Source organism: Schistocerca nitens, chromosome 2 (assembly GCF_023898315.1).
Source record: "Schistocerca nitens isolate TAMUIC-IGC-003100 chromosome 2, iqSchNite1.1, whole genome shotgun sequence".
Lineage (NCBI taxonomy): Eukaryota > Metazoa > Arthropoda > Insecta > Orthoptera > Acrididae > Schistocerca > Schistocerca nitens.
Window position 1 is genome coordinate 484442997 of NC_064615.1, and position 22239 is coordinate 484465235.

At 39.4% G+C, this 22239-nt stretch overlaps 1 protein-coding gene across 1 annotated transcript in view; it reads right to left on the reverse strand.

The window, feature by feature from the left end:
* Window positions 1-22239, reverse strand: part of LOC126236422 (adenosine deaminase-like) — a 105719-nt gene that overhangs the window by 10866 nt on the left and 72614 nt on the right. The window contains exons 4-7 of the mRNA XM_049945725.1: window positions 17526-17662; window positions 6593-6796; window positions 6224-6336; window positions 1548-1717 (exon numbers count right to left, since the gene is read on the reverse strand). Of these exons, the coding sequence (XP_049801682.1) occupies window positions 1548-1717; window positions 6224-6336; window positions 6593-6796; window positions 17526-17662 (624 nt within the window). The remainder of the gene's footprint in view (window positions 1-1547; window positions 1718-6223; window positions 6337-6592; window positions 6797-17525; window positions 17663-22239) is intronic.

Sequence of the window (22239 nt, forward strand, 5' to 3'; positions counted from 1 at the left end):
TTCCACTTTGAGAAAAATATTGTTTAATTGCAAGGGATGACATTTTCTGAAGCAACAATACCACTTTCAGAAAAGATTACAATTTTTTTCTGATTAAAGAGTAGGGTGAAAAAGCTGCAGTCAAGAAAGCATGCAGAAAGATGGAGGGGGATACTTTTGTAGCTGACATTGTCCCCCCACCCCTCCCCCAGCTGCCTTTTTCACTGCTGTGAAAGTCATGTGACATCTCCTAATACTGTGTTGGACCTCCTTTTGCTTAGTGTAGTGAAGCAACTTGATGTGACATGGACTCAACAAGTCGCTAGAAGTGTCCTGCAGAAATGCTGAGCCATGCTGCCCCTATAGCCATCCATAATTGTTAAAGTATTGCTAGTGAAGGATTTTATGCACAAACTGATCTCCTGATTATGTCCTATAAATATTCAGTGGGGTTCATGTTGAGAAATCCAGGTTGCCAAATCATTCACTCGAACTGTCCATAACATTGAAACCAATTGTGAACAACTGTGGCCCAGTGACATGTTGCATTATCATCCACAAAAATTCCATCATTGTTTGGAAACGTGACAGCTGCGAATGGTGGCAAATGGTCTCCAAGTAACTAAACATTCAGAGAATCCAGTCCATTCCACGTAAAAACAGCCCACACCGCTATGGAGCATCACCAGCTTGCACAGTGCACCATGGCTTTGTGGGGTCTGTGCCACACTCGAATACTACCCTCAGCTCTTACCAACAAAATCAGGATTCATCTGACCAGGCCATGGTTTCAAGTCATCTATGGCCAACTGAGATGGACATGAGCCCAGGAGAGGTGCTGCAGGCAATGTTGTACTGTTGGCAAAGGCACTCACATCTGTCATCTGCTGCCATAGCCCATTAGTGCCAAATTTCACCACGCTGTCTTAAGGGATACATTCACTGTACATCCCACATTGACTTCTGTGGTTATTTCATGCAGTGTTGCTTGTCCATTACCATTGACAACTCTACTCAAATACCCCTACTCTCAGTCGTGAATGAAGGCTGTTAACCACTGCATTGTGCATGGTCAGAGGTAATGCCTGAAATGTGGTATTGCTACACTCTTGACGCTGTGGATCTCAGAATATTGAATTCCCTAATGATTTCAAAAATGGAATGCCTTATGCAAGTAGCTGCAACTACCATTCTGCATTCAAAGTCTGTTAATTCCCATTGTGCAGCCATAATCTCTTCAGAAACATTTTCACATGACAAAAGCACAAATGACAACTCTATCAATACACTGCCCTTTTATATCTTGTGTACATGATACTACAGCCATCTGTAATATTATTTTGACAGATTTTAACTGTTATCCAAATTATCTTAAGCCAGTTCACTGGCAGAATTAAAATTCATAAGCCAGACCTTGTGACTGGAATAAAATATGGCAATTTCATTTAACTGATTATTAATAAGTTACATAACAGATTGAGAAATGTGCTATATGTTAAACTTTCTACATTTGATGCTGTTTATGAAATTTAGTTGAAACTAATATGTTACAGTGTTAACAATATTACCTGACAATTGGGTGCTTCCTTACACCTAATGGGACTGTTCCAGTAAGATAACTTGACCAAGGACAGGTCTCAAAATGTACTCTTTTTTCTTTACAACTGCTGTAAATAGCTTCATTTTCAACCACACGATAACCGTGCCCCACACGCTCTGTGTGGTATACATCCAGGGCCTAGAACACAAATCATTCCACATGAAACAACCTAGAGTTATCCATTAAGTATGGTATACTCACTGTCACTTATTTATTTATGTGGAATTCAGACATCTATCTGAATTGGTATGAATTTTCTTACTAAGATGTTTCTCATTTTCTTTGTTTATATTTGTTGTATTATTAGTTGACCACAATATTATTGCACCTGGGAATGATGGTACTTTGGGCGGCTTATTGTAAATTTTTATTGTGATATTTAACCATAAATTCTGAACTACTTGATAATATGTGCAAAACTGTCTTGAAATCATTTACAGTGTGATGCATTTTCCTTAGTAACCTTTGTAGCTGTATAATGTAAAGTCACTGCATGTTTCAAATATTGGCCATGAGAGGGCAAGTGAGATAGTATCATGGTCAGATAGTACACATTTAGGTGAAACACAGTGACTTTTTGAAGTGCATATCTTTACTAATATTTTTAAATAAGCTTGTAGTGAACAAGTCTTTGGATAATATACCTCACGTGAAAAATGTTGGGTGACTACAGCAGCTTTATACCCTGTGAACACAGAAGAAAAACAGCAAACTGCTCACAGACTTATAATAAGTATACACTGACCAGTGAGTGAATTAGTAGCACGTGGGCAGTAGTGATCAGAATAAGAACATAAGGTAATCAAAGATAATGGAATGTCACTTCAGTGAACAAGAGAATAATTTACCATGTGAAAAATAAAATGGATGTTTTTAACAATGAGGTAGAATACCATAGAGAGGCAATGCAAAATACCTTTCAACTGTAGCACACTAAATATGTAGTAGGAATGTTGGAAAAGATAGATTGCTACTTACAGTAAAGAAGCCATGTTAAGTTGTAGACAGGCACAATTAAAAGACACTTACACAAAGCTTTCAGCCACAGCCTTCACCAGCAAAAGAGAATAAGGAAAATAGAGAAACACAGACCATTCTTTTTCTGATGAAGTCTGAGGCTGAAAGCTTTGTGTAAGTGCCTTTTGATTGTGCCTGTCTGCAACTTAATGTGTCTCCTTTATATTGCAATCTATCTTTTTCTACATTTTTGTGTGTAAAGCCAGAGAGGGAGCAACCCTTGAGAACAGGTGACCACTTTATTCCTCTATGTTTGGAGAAGAAACATTTGTACCTGCACACTGATTGTACAGTGAAACAGAGAATTGAAGAATTCAGAACACTGGTTCACAGGCTCACATTATCTCTGACAGTGAGAGACTCACTGATAAACTCAAATGCCAGAAGGCTGTTTTCCATAAGAAGAACTATGCAGTCACATTCTAAAATAACATCAAATTGCCTGCTTATAACTGAAGTTTTTCTCCACATTAAATGGATATAATTAAAGACTGCTTTTGTGGGCAAAACTGACATAAATTATTCCACTTATGTGGTTGGCACTGAATAATATTTGTCAGAGCACAAGGTATCTGGAATGACTGTACAAACATCTTTGTTTAGAGTCATGAGATTCTGACACATGCTACAAAAATAACTGTAAAAGATTGCAGATTTCACATAACTATGCGACAAACAAGATATTGTTTGTGTAATTCAAACCACTATTTCTGCTCCTGTTGTGAGACAAGGCGGGCAATGCTTTCATGGAAAAATGTTTGTGCTTGCCCATGGAACCATGACTGTATTGGGGTGTGCACTTCTTCATCCAAAGCAAATTGATAGCCATGAATATCTTTCTTCAGGGCTCCAAAAATATGAAAATCACTTGGGGAGGGATTGGGCTGTATGGAGGATGTGTAAATACTTCTGCAGTATAGTCAAAACAACCTTGGAAACAGAATGATGCTGTCCATCAAAAAATCTTTCTTCAAGGCTCCAAAAATATGAAAATCACTTGGGGAGAGATTGGGACTGTATGGAGGATGTGTAAATACTTCTGCAGTATAGTCAAAACAACCTTGGAAACAGAATGATGCCGTCCATCAAAATTCTTGAGCATTTGGACTTGACTGTGAGCTTCAATTTTTTAAAAGTGTCCATTTGTCACATTAATTGTGATACTGTGTGCCAGAAAGCCAATGATCATCAGGCTCTTGCAGTCGAAGAAATAAGTCATCATGACTTTCCCAGAGCTGGTGTGCATGGCTTTGGATTTTTTGGTTTGGGGGTGAAACCATGTGCTTACATTATTGGATATGACACTTGCTCTCTGTCTCAAAATGATGACATCATGTCTCATCTCCCATGACATAGGATGGAAAATGATATTCTTTATCATGATACCACTCCAGGTGCTGCAATGAAGTTGAGATTCTGTTCAACTTCTGCTGCTCCATCAGGTTGTGGGAAACCCACTGTGCACAGACTTTCTGGAACTTCAGGTGCTCTGTCATGAGAGGGGTGAGCAATACTGTGACTGGTGCCCAACATGAGCCAAATGTCTTCCACTGTCGACCATTAGTCATTTCTGATAGCAGCATCTATCGTAGGAATGACAGAAGGAGTAATGCCGCAATGTGCCTGTCCTGGCCAACCTCTGTCTTTCAATGCTTTCTGGAAAACATTTGTTCCACAGAAATACATGAACACATGATGTACTGTGTTCAACACACATGACAGGCATCTGAGCATGGCTTTCACAGCCTGACACTCCTTTCACAGTCAAAAACTGCACTACACCTCACTGTTTGTCTTTCGCACTCTGCATAGTGAGGTCAGATGCACACATGATTCACTGGCCTCATGTTTAGCATGTCTAACAGATAAATATCACAGCTGTGAATGTTCACATTGTTCCTTTGTGATTCCCAAGAGAGGACACTTCTGTATGCATACCTACCTGTGTTACATACTACCTTTGTCAGAAAAGTTCCACGACACCTTTTTTCCTAAGTAGAAAATGGCGCTTACCAAGTAATGATCCTAGCTCCTATTGAAGTAGTCCCCTTGGCTATCTGTACACAGTTTCTGGAGGTCTTGGAAGAATGCAGGGAAATTTTCAACTGCGATGCTTGTAAGCTCATTTTTTACAGCCTGTTGCATGTCTGCAATATCTTGATGAAACTTTCCCTTCAGCAGCTTTTCATGCATGGAACCAAGGAAAAATCACAAGGCGAGATGTTAGGTGAATATAGTGGATATAGGATGGCAATAACAGAATGTCTGGCCAGATACTTTGTAACAGATAAGGTAGTATGGGGTCTCGCATTGTCATGCAGTAAGAACCAGTCCTGAGAATGCCACAAATTAGGGCAGCAACATGGAACTGCTTATCATAAATGTTTCAGGAATTTGGTTTCTTTCAAGAGTTTTGTTCACTGTTTGAACCGGAGGAAAGTGTACTCAGGATGAGCTAATACTTTACTGTCAGAGAATGCAATCAACATTGTCTTTGTTCTTGAAAGTTGTTGTTTGACTTTTTTCGAAGTCAGGATTCCACCATTCAGCACTTTGACGCTTCATGTGAAGGTCATTCTGGTGGTATCAACTTTCATTCCCAGCAATAATCTTTGACAGAAATGTGGTATCATGTCTGGCTCTATCCAGTAGTTCATCAGAAATTCTTCATCTTTCCTTCATTGGTCTGTTGGTGTGTGAGGGCAGAGTTTTGCATTAAGTTTCCATTTCCCTATATCTTTGCGTAAAATCTTATGATACACATCATGATTCAGGTTAAATTCTTCTGATATCGCTTGCATGGTTACATGATGGTTTTCTTGTAATAACGGCCTTACACGCTCCTCATCTTCATCTGTTTGTGCTGTAGACAAGCGACCAGCTCTGGTATCATCTTGCACTAAATTCCTGCCTTCATGAAAACTTTTGTGCCACTCATAAACATGACTTCTTGAAAGTGCCTCACCAGCTTAAACTTGATTGATAATTGTCCACATTTCACTAGTGGTTTTTCCAAGCTTAACACAGAACTTAATGTTCACTCTTTGCTTACAATCAGCATTCACTGTGTCACAACAACTATTGCACAAAGAACCCAAGCACTGTATTGCCAAGCACAGCCCTGTCATCTCATGAGTTTGCACAGAAACATGGCCAAGCTCATTTCAAGGACACGCACATAACAGGTAATATATAAACAACATTTTTTCCTTATAATATTGCGAACTCAGAAATAACAAAAAACCTGTCATGGAACTTTTCTGACAAAGGGAGTATGTCTTTGCTGTGTTAATAATATACTCTATCCCAGTTTCATTTGACTGCCCCATACACAATTACACTGACTGAACTTTGGTGTAAGTAAACTCAGCCTGATTAACTTATGTATCTATAAGAACAGTTCAAGAATACTACACAGAGAATTTGCGTGCCTAATGCATGAGTCATGATTTAGGTTTATTATGATCTTTTTGTCCCTACAGTTGTCATTCTGAGGATTTTTTAATGAAGATGACAATTGATTCTTCTAATGCCACAAGCAACAGTTCTCTAATCTTGTACATTCAAATTGGTCCAAGAAAAATGTTGTGATAAGAAAAATATATTAAAGCATATTCTGTAACATACCCTTTGTACCATTTCAGCCCCACCAGCTTCACCAGCATGCAATGTTCTGTGAATTCCAGATTTCCTGGCCTCTTCATAAGCACCAATCTCTTCTTGGTTTAATGGTACTTCAACTGATTGAAAAGGTATTTTCACCATTTATTTCATGCTAATATATGTGTCCAACACAATCTACATTGAGCAACATCTTTTCTCTTTTAAAGTCTATGTTTTTAGTTTTGAAATTATTTTATACTGGATTTTATTCTCAATTTTATTTTAACAATAGGTCTCAGTAACTTTAGAGTCTATCAAGAAATCTAGACATTATGTTTCTATACCTTCTTTTTCTTCGTAAATTTTTCAGTAATGAAAGTGAAAAAAGCTCACCATAAGTTTCTGATTTGTCATTTGCATTCATTGCTATGTCCAATCCAACAACACCATCTCCTTTAAACTTCTTGCATAGCTCCACGATATCCTTTATCGTGCCAGTACCATTGAGTGCAGAGAGAATAGTATTTGCTTTGACACCAAAGTCATTCTCACCACGCTGAAAACCACGATTTACAGCACTCACAACCTCTCCCAGTTCTGCAATGTAATATATCATGAGTAAAAATAATGACAATTAATTACTTTTGAAAATATAATGTAACTGATAGACAAAAAATCTACTCATCAGGTGGTGGCAGGAGAACACACCTATAAAAGGTATACAGTTTGCAAGGTTTCAGAGCCAGTGGCTCTTCCTTCTGGCAGAAGAACTGAAGGGGAAGGAAGAGGGATGATGGAAAAGTACTGGTGAAGTTTTGGAAAAGGGTTAGAGTTCAGAAAAGTTGCCCTGAACCGCGGGTTAGAGGAGACTTACTGGACAGGATGAGAAGGAAAGAGTATCAATATTATACATTTTTGAACTGTATCCACAGAAGCCCATGGATGTTCTGTAGTGGAAGATACCATTGTCAAATAAGTGTGGTCAAGGTATATTGAAAAGTATTGGGGTCACTGGAAATAAGCAGCAACAGTTTCTGGATTGGAGGAAAAGAGGAAACTAAAAATGAACTTGTGTGTGATAGCACTTTTTGTTATTTTGTGACGTAGTAAATCACTGATGAGAAGAATTATAGCACATCTACATTGCTATAAGAAATTAAAAATTGGAAATGAAGACTGAACATTAGAACATAATGGAGAAATTGCGGGCAAGGCAGACATATCATAACAGTGGATGGAGAAAATGGAAAGGCTTTATGAGAGAAAAGGAATGATGCAATGACCCATAATGTCGTGTTTCGACTTTGTACTACCCATACTCACACCTTAATTTTCACATGTTAAAGGAACAAGTGGTTACTGATGAGTACTACTCTAATCAGAGAACAAGTCTTTAATTATAGAGTTCTCACTATTTTACTCATATCACAATTTCCTGTGCAACTCAGCACTGGGCACTGCTGCACTCTGACAGTTGCAAATGCTACTATAAAAGAAAAAAATCTACCTTCCAGTGCAATTATTGAAAGGACAGATCATCTCTTACTGAATAACACAGGTACACATGACAAACTGTATGCACTAAGTAACTATTATAACTTCATTTCAGCAATTGTTTCAAAGAGGCTTCTGCTTTATTCAATGTGTTGTAACCATTCAGAAGCCCATCCACACAATTTGGTATACTGCTATTTTTTTTAATTTCAAAATATTAATTAATTGAGACCTTAACTACAAGCAGGCTGACAAAAGCAATCAGGAATTTGATTTAGTTTGTGATTAAAAATACAGTATCTCAAAGGATTCACACTTCCTGGTGCATAATAGGGAGCAGGATCACATAAGAGGACTACAAAAGTCCAAAGAAGAATTACTATCTAGTCAAAATGAAAGAGAAAAAAAATAATACTGTTACTGTGCAGTGATGGCAAACCCAAATAAAATATACGTAAGCTGTATGGTACTGATTCTTACGTGGTGACTATAAAACACAAAAACAGCACCTCTGGGTCTTTACATGGAGACTCTAATCTCTATATTCTTTGCTTAATTCATATTGCTTGGGTTTTTCTCAGATTTGTTCATCGTGTGTTCATGCAGCTAGTGAATAAATTGTTCCACAACTTATCTCATGTTGGAGATTTTTATTTCTGCATCATACAACAAAGGGACAGAACCTACCACATTGGTGACCTCAGACCAATTTTCATTTCTCACATGTTTCCGGTGACTGTCTACTGTGTGGTGTGTGCACATTACGTACTGTGAGTCATTCATCATACAATGCACCAGATTCTGTGTTCTCTATCACATTTTGCCTTTGTATTTTGAATCTAAGGTGTCCCACCCACCACAAACTGTGTTATAATGGAACAGGGACAATTCATTCCTCATGCAACACAAGGGAGCTCTTTAACCTATTGGAGTTCACAATGGCACAAACCAAGTGCATTGTCTGTGGTATTTATGCAAGGACACATCGATCTCAGCACTTCACAAGATCCACAGACCAATGAATTTTTGGACCTGATATTACTGCGCAATGTGGGGCTAATGTCCTTCGTACATTGACATTGACACTCAGTGGCCAGCAAACTATTAACTACCACACTCGTCAAGCCCATCAAGGTATTGTATGTTCTCCAGTTCTGTGTACTTCGCATCTTATTCCATGTCACAAAATCTCACAGCCCACTGCACACTGCTGCTGCATTCAACAACCAAGGTCATTGCTGCCACATCAGTCAACCATGCTCGCATGCTTACAGGGTTATGTACTGAGTGTGGTCGCCATCTTACCCCCCCCCCCCCCCCCCCCCCGCCATGACGACTTCAGCCAATGTTTTCCTGGGACAACATCCATCACTGAATCAAGATTTTGCCACTCACAGTGCCTCTTCACTTTCAAAGCCTCTGGGTCTTTCACCTACACAGCATTTTTTGACTGGCAGGTTTCCTAAACTGCCCTCCCCTGCTGAAAGACAACCCCCAGACTTGGTTTACCTTGGCTGACAACCTCTTCAACCTCCATGACATTGGGGATGACTTTTTGGCCAAAAATTTGACAATCAAACATTTATTCATCCTATACAGATGAAGTTCCTGCGACATAGTGAGTCTTACATTTATCTACAATAATGATGTAGGCCAAAGCAGGATTAACCCCATTTTGCTCATCGCTAAGGTGCTATTCCAGTATTGGAGAGCCTCTGCAATACTGATGCAAGTTTAGAAGGGGAAAAGCAATGGCCTGAGCTGTGAATTGGAATTTGTATCAGGGAGGGAGACATACTTAGGTAATCCATGCAGTTGTGGTAGCCACAGTGCTAACTTGGCACAGCAGTTAGCACATCTGCCTAATAAGCAAGAGACCCAGGTTTAAACCCCAGTGCTGGTACAAATTTTAGTTCATTGCTTTGGCTTGCATCATAATTGAGCATTTTTCACACCCTTCAATTAAAGTTAATCATCAGATTATAAATGATAAGAGCTCAACTTGGGCACCACTTACTTTCATTAGTTGATGTGGAATACATGCCTGACATAATGTTATGAACTTTGTGGCTTATTAACCATTAAGTGGTCGCGCGGAGTATTCAGAACACACCAGTCATCCTTATCAATGGATTATTGCATAATAGACAGGAGTATAATGTCATGTTGTTTGGTATCTTTCTAGGACATAATACGAAAGCTTTGAGTAACAATAGAATCTACAATGGAAGCGCAAGTTCCAAGAAAACACACAACAATGTGCCTTGGGGTGTTGCTGGCACCCCACACAACTCTTCATGTTGCAGTGCTGTGAGAAAGCGCACAGTTGTGTTCCGTAGCAGCTGCCTGTATTTTGTCATTCTCTGCAGTTAAAACAGCTATTTATCATTACGAAATAGAACAAGAAAGAGTGTGGAAGCTTCTGGAAGAGGTCTTAGACGAAACTTTTGAAGGAGGAGAAGAGAAAGAGTAGGAAACTGACAGTTGTGAAGTTCTCTCTCATCACAGTGACACAGAAACGGAGGATGAAGACAACCTGGAACTGGAAGCACAAGTAAGTGCAGTGTATAATGAAAGCAAGCATGAATTTTTTATTGGGAGTTGTCCTAGTCATAACGTAAGAACTAGAAGTGTAGACCTCATTATTCATCTCCCTGGTGTGAAAGCTATCACAAAATCTGTGAAAACTGCTGTGGACTGTTTTTTGATATTTATAAATGACATAATAATTAGAACAATTACATCATGCTCAAATATTAACATACAACACATTGCAACAAATTTTACAAGAGACCATGATGCCAAACCAGCAAATGAGGAAGAAATCAAATCTCTTCTGGGTCTGTTGATATTGGCTGGGCATTACAGGGCAGGACACCAAAACCTGGAAGACTTATGGGACACAAATGGTTTTTGAATTGCAATATTTCATGCAACAATGAAATTTGATGATATTCAAGACAGACCACAGCGTAGAGAACTTGATCGCCTAGCTGCATTCAGAGAAGTATTTGAATTATTCATGTCAAACTGTGTCAGTAACTACACTGTGTCTGAATATATGACAGTGGATGAACAACTGGTTGCATTTAGAGGAAAATGCAGTTTCAGACAGTATATACTAAGCAAGCCTGCAAAATATGGTTTGAAAATTATCACCTTATGTGATACAAGAACATGATATACTTTGGGGATGGAAATCTATGTTGAGAAACAGCCAGAGGGTCCCTTTGCACTGTCAAACTCGCCTAAGGAGATAGAAAATAGACTTGTATGGCCTATTGAAGGTACAGGATGGAGTGTGACACAAGACAACTGGTTTTGTTCCATATCACTGGCTGAAGAGCTCCTGAAAAAGAAACTTACAGTAGTAGGAACTCTTAGAAAGAATAAGAGGGATAAGAGGGAGCTCCCTCCAGACTTTGTTTGCACGAGAGGTCATGAACTTAGAAACAGCATTTTTGGATTAAGAAAGAATATCACCATAGTTTAATATGTGCCAAAGAAGGGCAAAAACTTTATTATCCTTTCATCTTTGTATCATGACGGTGCCATTGACTCTAATACTGTGGAGGAAAAGAAACTAGAAATTATAACAATGCACAATAAGACCAAAACAGGTGCAGCCACAATAGATGAAATGTGCACTACTTATTCAACCTCAAGAAAAACTAGACACTGGCCATTTGCCCTATTTTTCCAAATGATTGACATTGCTTGTATTAACACCTTCATCATATATGCAAATAACAACAATGAGAGGATTTCCCAAAGAATGTTTTTACTTGACATCGGAAGGTCATTAGTAAATCCCATAGTGTGCAAGAGAGCAGCCACTCACTCCCTGCCTAAACAAGTTAGAAAGAAAGCTGCAGAAATGATGGGAGTTGAAGACATCAACAGTGCACCACCTTCTGAACAAAGAATACTTAAGCCCAGTAAAGATATAAAAGTTAAATCGCACTGTGCTCGATGTTTGAAAGTTATGTGTGTAAAGCACATGAGAAATGTGTGTGACAAGTGTAACAATAACACACCCCTTGTAGCCAGTGATAGTGACTGATTTCATAAAATGTTTGTATGAGTTGACTGAACAAATGTTTAATTATATGTATAATGCCTTATACCTGTAATACAGTATGAAGAATATTAGAAATAAATAATTAAACAAAATATTGTAAGAAAATGGGAATTATTGCATATGTTTTAAATAACCCAATTTAACACTAAAGTATTATTAAACAAAATGATAATGTACTGGGAGATAACATTCTAAATAGCCTTTTGTGAAGTAAACATATTCATATCAGATATATGCTGCCCAACAATGTCATTATAGCCACTTTTATTTGGGGTGTTAGCAACACCCCACATGACTATTAACATCACGAAAAGCTACGCGACTGCATAAGGGTTAAGCTTCCATACAAGCTGCAGCTACAACTACTTTCTCATGCTTCAGATTCATTGGAGACTAAGCTCCACTTCATGGACCAGGCCTACAGCATCCTCTCACTAACCCCTGTGGTCATGCAAAGGAAAAGGTTGGAACTACTGATGACCCCCCACAACCTCCCCTCCAACTCACCTAGCTGGCAGAAGCTGTGTGAGAACACATTCAGTACTTCTGGAAGACACATAGCCACCTGATGGCAATCTCCATGCACTGCCTTTGCTGAGCCCAAAACCCTTTCCAATTACCACCCAAGTCTCATCTGAGCACACTGCTGACACCAAACAGAGGACACACAAGCAGCACAGAATACCCCCAATCTGTGTACCCCTTCTGCTGGTTCCAAACTACATTTGGAAAAGCAACACAGAACTTCCAACCTCCCTGTGCATTCCCAAATTCTGCTTGCAATAAGTTTAGACACCCTGATTCTCATCACTCCCACATTGTGCCTTATGAAACAACAGTCAGTGAATGACACTGCCAGTCCAAGTGATCGTCTCTATGTAATGGACCACACATTGGGTTTAAGATTTCTGATTGATATGGGTGCAGAGGCTAGCATCATACCTATTGTGTTAGCTCCCACTCACACATTTCCAGCCAAGCTAACTCTGTGTGCTCTTAACAACGCAAGTATCAATGTCCTCAGCGCAGCAGATCTTCAGCTGCATCTCACTCCTGATCTAAATTTTACCCAGACTTTCCATGTTGCAGACATTGATTAACCTGTGCTTGGTAGAGATTTTATTAAACATTTTGGTTTATCACCAAATATCCAGTCTGCCTCATTGCTGCAGTATGCCTCCATCTCCCAGGCTCATTCAGCTCTTCTCCTTTATTCACCACAGATAAACCCCTCCTTAGCTCTCTCTCTGAGTGCTTCACTTTAACAGCTCAATTCACCCCATCATTGGTCAAGCTTATACTTAACGCACCAGTTCTGATGCTCCATAAGCTCACAATGCTGTACTTCCCCAACAGATTGATGCAGCATCTGTGCAACTGGCACAGTCTCATGAGACACTCTGTCAGCTCACTGAGGCACACTCATTGTGCTCCAATGACACAGTGCTCTCTCTAGTGCCACCTCCTCCACAGGACTGTAAGGTCAGTGACACTTTGCTCCCCAGTGCTTCCTGCTGGTGCACCCACCCTTCAGAATCTGACAGTGACACTTCTCTTGTGGGTGTGAATAGTGCACTCACAGCTGTGGTTGCTGATGGTTCTTGCTATAAAATCAATACAATGAAGGAACCATCCATAGAACACGATGCTCACCACCTTAATCCCAGAAAACTGTGCCATGCTAAAACAGCTGTCAGTGAGCTACTTGATGCCAGTATTATATGTTCACCAGATAGCAGTTAGCCTTGCCTATGTATCTTACCCAGAACAAAGATAGTTTGTTTCATCTGTGTGGGGACTACAGGGCTCTGAACTCTAGCACTATTATAGACAGTTATCCTATCCCACATATTCAGGACTTCATCCAACTGCTCAATTGAGCACAAGTGTTCAGTGTAATCAATTGCTGCAAAGCTTCCCAACGAATTTGCATGTCCGAGGACAACATCCCCAAGACTGTACTAATTACCCTTTATGGCTTCAAAAATGCAGCCTAGACTTGGCAGCAATTTATTGATACTTTATGTTTCAACCCCCACATCATGTATGCCTATCTGGATGACATCCTGATCTTTTCCTCCACCATTGAGGAACACAAAACAGCATCTGGTTCAAGTCCAGGCCACATTCCATTACAATGGTGTCAAAATCAACCACAAGAAGTCACAACTAACTCATGACAGTGTAACTTTCCTAGGCTATACTGTGTCAGCTGAGAGCATCTGACTGACATTCAACCAGGTTGAATCTATTCATAAACTTCTACTACCCACAGACTATTGGGAACTGCAAAGATACCTGGGCATTATAAACTTACAGTGCTTCCATCCAGACACCACTTACCTATGCTCTGACTGGAAAGAAACACCTCCAGCAAGAGGAAGTTTCTTGGACAGATGACATGATGCAAGCATTTGAGGCTCTCAAGTCTATTGTTACCCATGCCATCACACTGGCACACCCAGTACCTGACACCTACATCTTGGCCACTGTTGACATGAGTGGTACATCAGTAGGCACTGTTTTGCAACAGCACATTGGCAATATCACTGAGCCTCTCAGATTTATCTCCAGAGAACTTTCATCTGCCCACTTCAAGTGGTCAACATTCAACTGTGAACTCCTCATAGTCTATGAGATGGTAAGACACTTCCACAATGATATCAGAGGCTGTGAAGTTACTGCCTTTACCTATTAACAGCCGCTCGTAAATGCCATCCACAATCCTGACAAGGACCTTCCTTCCTGATGCCTGTGGCCCAAGCACCTAATCAGGCAGGAAGTATTCCATTGACATGTGCTATATACATGGTTCTGACAAAGTTGTCACTGACAACCTGTCCTGGGTGAACATTATCATGTCTCCCATTGACAAGGACAAGTTGGCCTACCTGCAAGCTGATGAAACGGAGCCTGTAGACATACTGAAGGACACAAAATGTGCACTGACTCTTGAGCCACACCCACTACTGGGCTTATACATTCCCATCATGTGCAACACGTAGACGGCTACCCTCCGACCAGTTGTACCTCCCCCTCACCAGCGAGTGGTATTAGCATCCCTGCACAATCTCGTTCAACCCGGCATCAATTCCACTATGAAACTGTTGCTGAGCAATTCATCTGGCTGGGAATTAAGAACAATTTTTGTGATTGGATGCATGTCTGTATCCCTTGCCAGAGAAGTAAGGTTGAACAACATACACAGCCCCCTCTAGGGCAATTCAGTACCCCCAAAGGACGCCTACATCATTTAGATATTGACATTGTCAGCCCACCCCCTCACTCTGAGGCCTTTTAATATACACTCTCAACCAACAACTGAGTCATGAGGTGTGTCGAAGCCATGCCTCTATCTGATATTATGGTTGATTTGGTTACCAATGTCTTCATAAACTCTTGGAATTCTTGCTTTGGTTGCTCCTCATCAATAACCTCTGATCAGAGCCACCAATTTGAATCCTCTCTGTTCACCAAACTATGTGTGCTGTGCAATGTTGACATGTTTCATACCACTGCCTACCACCCACAGAGCAGTGGCCTCTTGGAGCATTGGCGTCCCACCCTCAAGGCAGCACTCAATTGTCACGGCAGATCCCGGTTGGAGGCACTACCATGAATCCTCCTGGATATATGCGCCACATACAGAGAGGACCTACAAGTATTGATTGTCGGTATCCTGTATGGTGAGCTGCTTATCCTTCCTGCTGAGTTCATCAAACACTCTTACCTCCCAAACAATGACAAGTTCCCTGCTCTAGTTGATAAAGTTTGCAAATATATTTTGCACTTCTGCACTCCTCTACTGAAACCACATTCATTACCATGAGTCTTCATTTACAAAGAACTCTTCCCTCTGTGCTTATGTTATGCTTCGTGATGACTCCATCTGGCAATCTCTCCAGGCTCCATACTTTGGCCCTCACAAGGTCTTCAATGATGGACAGAACACATTAGACACACTACTAAACGGCAGACACCAACAGTCTCAGTGAATAGGGTAATGTGAACCTGGTTGTCAGCTTATGACCAACATCTGACTGTTTCTACAGATTCACCTACCATGGCCAACAACATCTCTCCCTCCAACGACATCGAGCCTCCCCTATGAGACACAGCTTGTGAACTGTGCTATGATTTCACCCCTCCCTGTGACACCTCCCTCTCTACTCCTTCACCCCCACTTGATGCAGTGTTTGCTGTTAACATCACAAACATTAACACTGATGAGCTCTCCATCAAGATTCAAAATGGCACTGTCTTCATTTTCATCATCTCTCTGCTAACTCAACACAACACCTTGACAACTCACATACAGCTATGAATTCCCTCAGGCTCCCTCCAGATGTTGAGCAGTACCTATAGCTGCCAAACTCTTGAGCAATGGCATTCTCTCTATTCTTGTCCCTCTCTGCCTGCAGCTCAGGGACGTCACTCCAGTTGACAAATTTTCCTACTTGAGAAACCTTCCTGTTCCTGCATGTGACATTATCCTTGTCCACCTACATGGCTTCAAGATTTCGTCATGGACAGCATCTTTTGTTCAGCTCCTCCCCTGTGCTACACACAACTGTTGAGGGTGTGGGAAAGGGGGAATGGGGGGGAGGGGGGGGGGGAGTGCTCTGTGGCAACTATCGTCCACAAAAAAGAGCACCTCTGAGTTTTGACTTGAAGACTCTGATCTTTCCACCTAACATCTTCAGAAACAACAACAGTTAGAGCAGAGAAGACAGGAAAAAAATTTTAAAAATACTGTAGAATTCATAGTTTTCAGCAACTTTCAAAATGCCTCCATCAATACGTATGTAGGAAATTGACACAAAAAGAGAAATAATACACGTTTTAATTACAGGAAATGTGTAGAAAGTAATATTACACTAATGGTCAATACTCAAATTTAAAAAAAAAACAGCTAATACTGAAACTTGAATAACAAGTCTGAAACGAAACCTAAGGCATACATGGGAACCATAAGTATGAGGAAAAGAACATAAAAAAGGAAAAATTGATGTTGCTTATAAAGACAAATATTTCCATTAAGAGATTCTGAATATTACAGATGTGTTTCAAAAACTATTGGAGCACCTGTTTGACTACCTTATTTCAAACATGTCAATCAAACAACTTTATGTGATGTAAGTAATGAAATAAAGTGGCAAGCAGTAGAAGAGAAATACACCCACTGAAAGTGAAAATCAGTGTCTGACTGCAAGAAACATGCAAAGATGGCTGCAAACTGACAGTTAAAGGAAAACATGTGGAACACAACTTAGAAAACTGTAGGAATGAAAAGAAAGAATTATCTAAATAAAATCATTCACAAAGATATGTATGCAAATTGCATCACTTTTATTGAATGTTGGAAAATAGTACAATATTTTAGAACCTTACCATTCTTTGATTAAATTCAGTGATTTCTTTTTAGCACTTGAAACTTCTTATTTAAAATGGATAACTGCATGTCTCTCAAAGTATGTAATGAGAAAGTGCCGGGTACTGGAAATGGGGGAAGTGGTTGAGTAAATGATAATTTCTTCAAAACAATACATCTAGAGAGATGCACTTGGTAGGATTCAAGTGATGACCAAGAAGTAATTCAAAAAGCATTTTTCATGTAAAAATCAGCAATAGCATTAGCACTTAGGGCCATATAACAGTTTTTTTAACAACATATGTATAAACTAATAGAATGAAATACCATAATTATTCAGGTATATGCACGATACTATGTGCTGACAGTTAAGCAGTCACCTTTTAATTTCCCATGGAAGTCTGTTGTGCCCAGCCAAAAATGTGGACAGTATCGAGCTTCAACATAAGCTACTCCGTTCTTGGCTTCATCTTCACAGAACTCATAAGCAATTCTCTCAATTGCATCAAGGTCACCACTGTGAACATTATTCATGGAATGAGAAGTTATTTAATATAACATAAAAATGTTTTAGAATATATTATAGGGTAAGGCCCCAATTTACAAAATGATGTTTTAAATCGTATCTAACACAAGTTATTCAATATCCATTGGTTCCCCTGTTTTAACAACCTCCTTCAGAATCTATGATACAAAATTACCATACTTACTACAGTTCTTGTCAAAGGAACTTCTTCTGAAATTATAATGCACACGCTGCAATGTTTCCACCATGACAGGGTATTTTGAATTATGGAATCTATACTTCAGAGGGAAACATTCCACGTGGAAAAATATATCTAAAAAGAAAGATGATGAGACTTACCAAACAAAAGCGCTGGCAGGTCGATAGACACACAAACAAACACAAATATACACACAAAATTCAAGCTTTCGCAACAAACTGTTGCCTCATCAGGAAAGAGGGGAAGGAGAGGGAAAGACGAAAGGATGTGGGTTTTAAGGGAGAGGGTAAGGAGTCATTCCAATCCCGGGAGCGGAAAGACTTACCTTAGGGGGAAAAAAGGACAGGTATACACTCGCACACACACCCATATCCATCTGTATGTGTGGATGGATATGGGTATGTGTGCGAGTGTATACCTGTCCTTTTTTCCCCCTAAGGTAAGTCTTTCCGCTCCCGGGATTGGAATGACTCCTTACCCTCTCCCTTAAAACCCACATCCTTTCGTCTTTCCCTCTCCTTCCCCTCTTTCCTGATGAGGCAACAGTTTGTTGCGAAAGCTTGAATTTTGTGTGTATATTTGTGTTTGTTTGTGTGTCTATCGACCTGCCAGCGCTTTTGTTTGGTAAGTCTCATCATCTTTCTTTTTAGGAATCTATACTTCGGTATAGTTGTTTTGAATGAAAGCAGAGAAGCAACTCACTCTAAAGAGGAGGTTCAATGCAGTTAATAGAACACACTAACAGTAGATCATTAGGTTTAAAATTCTACATACTTATCCTTTCACTATCTTATGTTTTAAAACATGACAGATCTATTCTATTTGGTGTTTTTGTCTAACTGTTCATATCTTTATCTTTAGAGTTCGCAATATCTGCTCTATTTTAGAATTTATATAGTTGTGAAACAAATACTAACAAAGAGATAGAGGGGCTGGCCAGTACTTACCTCAGCTCAGTACAGCCGATAGATACACAAAACAGAACAGAACATTTACATTCCTAGCTTTCAGAACTTTGTTCCTTCATCAGAGAGGAGAGAGGGGAAAAAAGGGAAGAAGGGAAAGCGGATTCAGTTACTCACAACCCAGGTTATGAAGCAACAGGGAAAGAAGCCAAAGATATTCTTCGGCTTCCCTCTGACAACCGTGCCTCCATCCTTGTTACCCCTCCTCTTTACCTTCCCTTGTTGCTTCATAACCTCGGTTGTGAGTATCTGAATCCACTTTCCCTTCTTCCCTTTTTTCCCCTCTCTCCTCCCTGATGAAGGAACAAAGTTCCGAAAGCTAGGAATATAAATTTTCTGTTCTGTTTTGTGTATCTATTGGCTGTACTGAGCTGAGGTAAGTACTGGCCAGCCCCTCTATCTCTTTGTTAGTATTTGTTTCACATCTTTATATGAGATTTTCCATTAATCATTTAGAATTTATATATTCCATTACATGTTTCTCAATATTATTATTATTACTACTACCACTGTTATCATTATCATTAACGTCATCATCATCCACTAGCAGTGTTTGATATGTTCACATTCTGTAGCTATAGAACCTATTCAATCCATTAAGAGTTGATATTGGGATATTTTATGTAATGATTAATATATTCTAAGGCATACTGTTAATATAATGGTATTATTTAACTTGGTACATTTAGACTCTGTGTAACATTTATCCTGCATGTTACTGTTTTCTTATATTTTCACCTGTCACTCAGCCTCTTATTCTGATAGTTCAAAATTTGCTTCAATTAAGAGGAACCAGATTTGATATGGTAAAATTTTATTTGAGTTTACTTTCTAATTTGTTTACCAAAATTTCACTTTAATTTTTCACTCAATTAATTGCAGTAAGTTTTGTCACCTGTCTTCTGACTGGTTTGATGCAGCCCATCTTGATTTTATCTCCTGTGTTAATCATTTAATCTCAGACTTACACCTAATGTCCTCAGTTGTTCATTATATATATTGCAGTCTCCTTATTCATGTGCAATGTATGCAGTCCATGGTTCTCTCTCGTATCACTGAAATTATTTGTCGATGCCCTAACACGTATTGTATCAACTTGTCCCTTCTTAAAGTCAATGTTTCCCTCTATTTCCTTTCGTCCCAATTCTATGAAGAACTTTCTCATTCCTCATCTTATCAATACACTTCATTTTCAGCATTCTTCTGCAACACCATACTTCATATATTTTATTTCTCTCTCTTTCTTTTGCTCATGTTAGTCTGCTTATTATGTCATTACTTTGTTCATAAGATTAATATTGCTTACACTGTAAGAGAATTCCTTCACATCAGTTACTACATGTTCCTCAATTTTAATGTTACTGTTTTTGCTAATCACTCATCTTTTGTTCCTCAAAACTTTCATCATTCTTTCGTTTGTTGTGAATCCACGTTCATTCTGTGCTCAATTTCATTCAACAGTTCCTTTAATTCCTTATCACTGTCAAAGAGAATGGCAGCAGTATCAGTAAATCATTTCACTAGAATTATAATCACACATCTGAATCTTTCTTTTATTTCCTTCATTACTTATTCAATATACAGGCTGGCCAGTAGAGGAAAAAGACTGCTTCTTTGCCTTACGTCCTTTTTAATCTGAGAACTTCTTTCTCTTTCTTCTGTTCTTTAAGTGCCCTCTTGTTTCTTGTGTATATTGTGAATTTATAATCTTTCCCTATAGTTTATACCTATTTTTCTGAGGACCTCAAATAACCAGTGGCGTAGTGTGAGGGGAGACTTTGAGACTTAGTCTCCCCTGTATTCGTGCTTAAAAAAGATGCAATAGTAATTCATAACAAAAATATAAACAACTTTCTACTAAGAGCTCTAAACGTGCGAAGACATCAGTTTTGTAGCCCACGCCGCACCCTGAGTATTGGTGTATCTGCCTGCTTGAGACTCGACTGCTCTCAGTCTCTGCCTCCCTTCCCTTACCTGGCTGTGTTAGAGGCACTCTCGTCTCCCCTCCACTTCCCCTTCCACGAAGGCCGGTGCGCTGCACTTGCTAGCAGGTATCGAGACTAGTCTCTGCCGCCTCTATGCTGGCTTTTGACATGGAAATGAACAGTCGCGCGATTTGTGTTCACAGTCGTTCTTGTGTGATTTTAGCGCATATTTTCATTGTGTCACCAACAGGAGTGAGCCAGCAACTGAACACCTTATAGAATTTTTAAAAAAACGTCTTTTTCTACATTAACGTACGAAAAAAAGTGCGAATTGAAGGACAAACGACCTACTCCTATACTCAGTGTAGTTTAAAGTGAAGCCAAACAAAAACGCACTTTTCGGACAGCCTGGTATGAAAAGTACGCTTGGCAGACTGCGAATGCAGTTAATAACAGATTATATTGTTATATATGTCTTCTGTTTGGTGGTGAAAAGGAATGATGCAATGAGGGCATTTGTACAATAAAGAACTTTGATAGGAAAGCAAAAAAGCAACAGATATCAAAACGTCACCTGCAGAACAAAGAATCATTTCAGTTATTGGGTAAAAGTAGAATGAGAACGCCCTTTCTGAAGCCGCTCGTCTAATAGCAATAAAATACAACAAACAAGTTGCATCCAGCAGGAGAGTATTGGCTCGTCGTATTCAGGCAATTGTATTACTTTGTAAACAAGAACTAGCCTTTCGCGGCCATCGAGAAGACGAATCCTCCAGGAACAGAGGTAACTATCTGGAATTGTTGGATTTACTAGCCCAAGGAGAGCAGTTAATCCGAGAGCATCTGTCTTCATCTTCAACCTTTAAAGGAACTTCTCCAGATATACAGAATGATGTAATAGAAATCATAACTCTGGCAGTTAATGAGAAAATAAAATCTGAAATTCAGAACTGCAGTTTCATTTCGATTCAGGATGATGAAACATTAGACGTGTCATGCAAGAGTCAAATCAGTATAATATTCAGGTACTGTATTGCAGACAAAATTGAGGAAAGATTTGTTGGATTTTACGATGTTTCTGGAGGTAAAACTGCTGAAGGTTTGTCAAGTATTATTCATGCAGTATTGAAAGAATGGAATGTGGAAGGAAAAGTGGTTATTCAAACATATGATGGCACTTCAGTAATGACTGGCAGAGAAAGAGGACTACAACAATTGGTGAAGCAGTTCTGTCCCTATGCGCTGTTTATTCATTGTTACGCACACCGACTGAATTTGGTACTGTTACATGCCTTCAAAATCATACGACAAGTACGCATGTTTGTAAGTGATCTTACTGTATTCCATTCGTTTTTCAGCAAATCATCAAAATGAACTGTATTGCAAACTGTGAAAGGATTTAAACTGCCACATGCAAGCAACACTCATTCCAGGGCAGTTTCAACAACATCTAGTAATTTCTCGGGGCTATATAGTGTT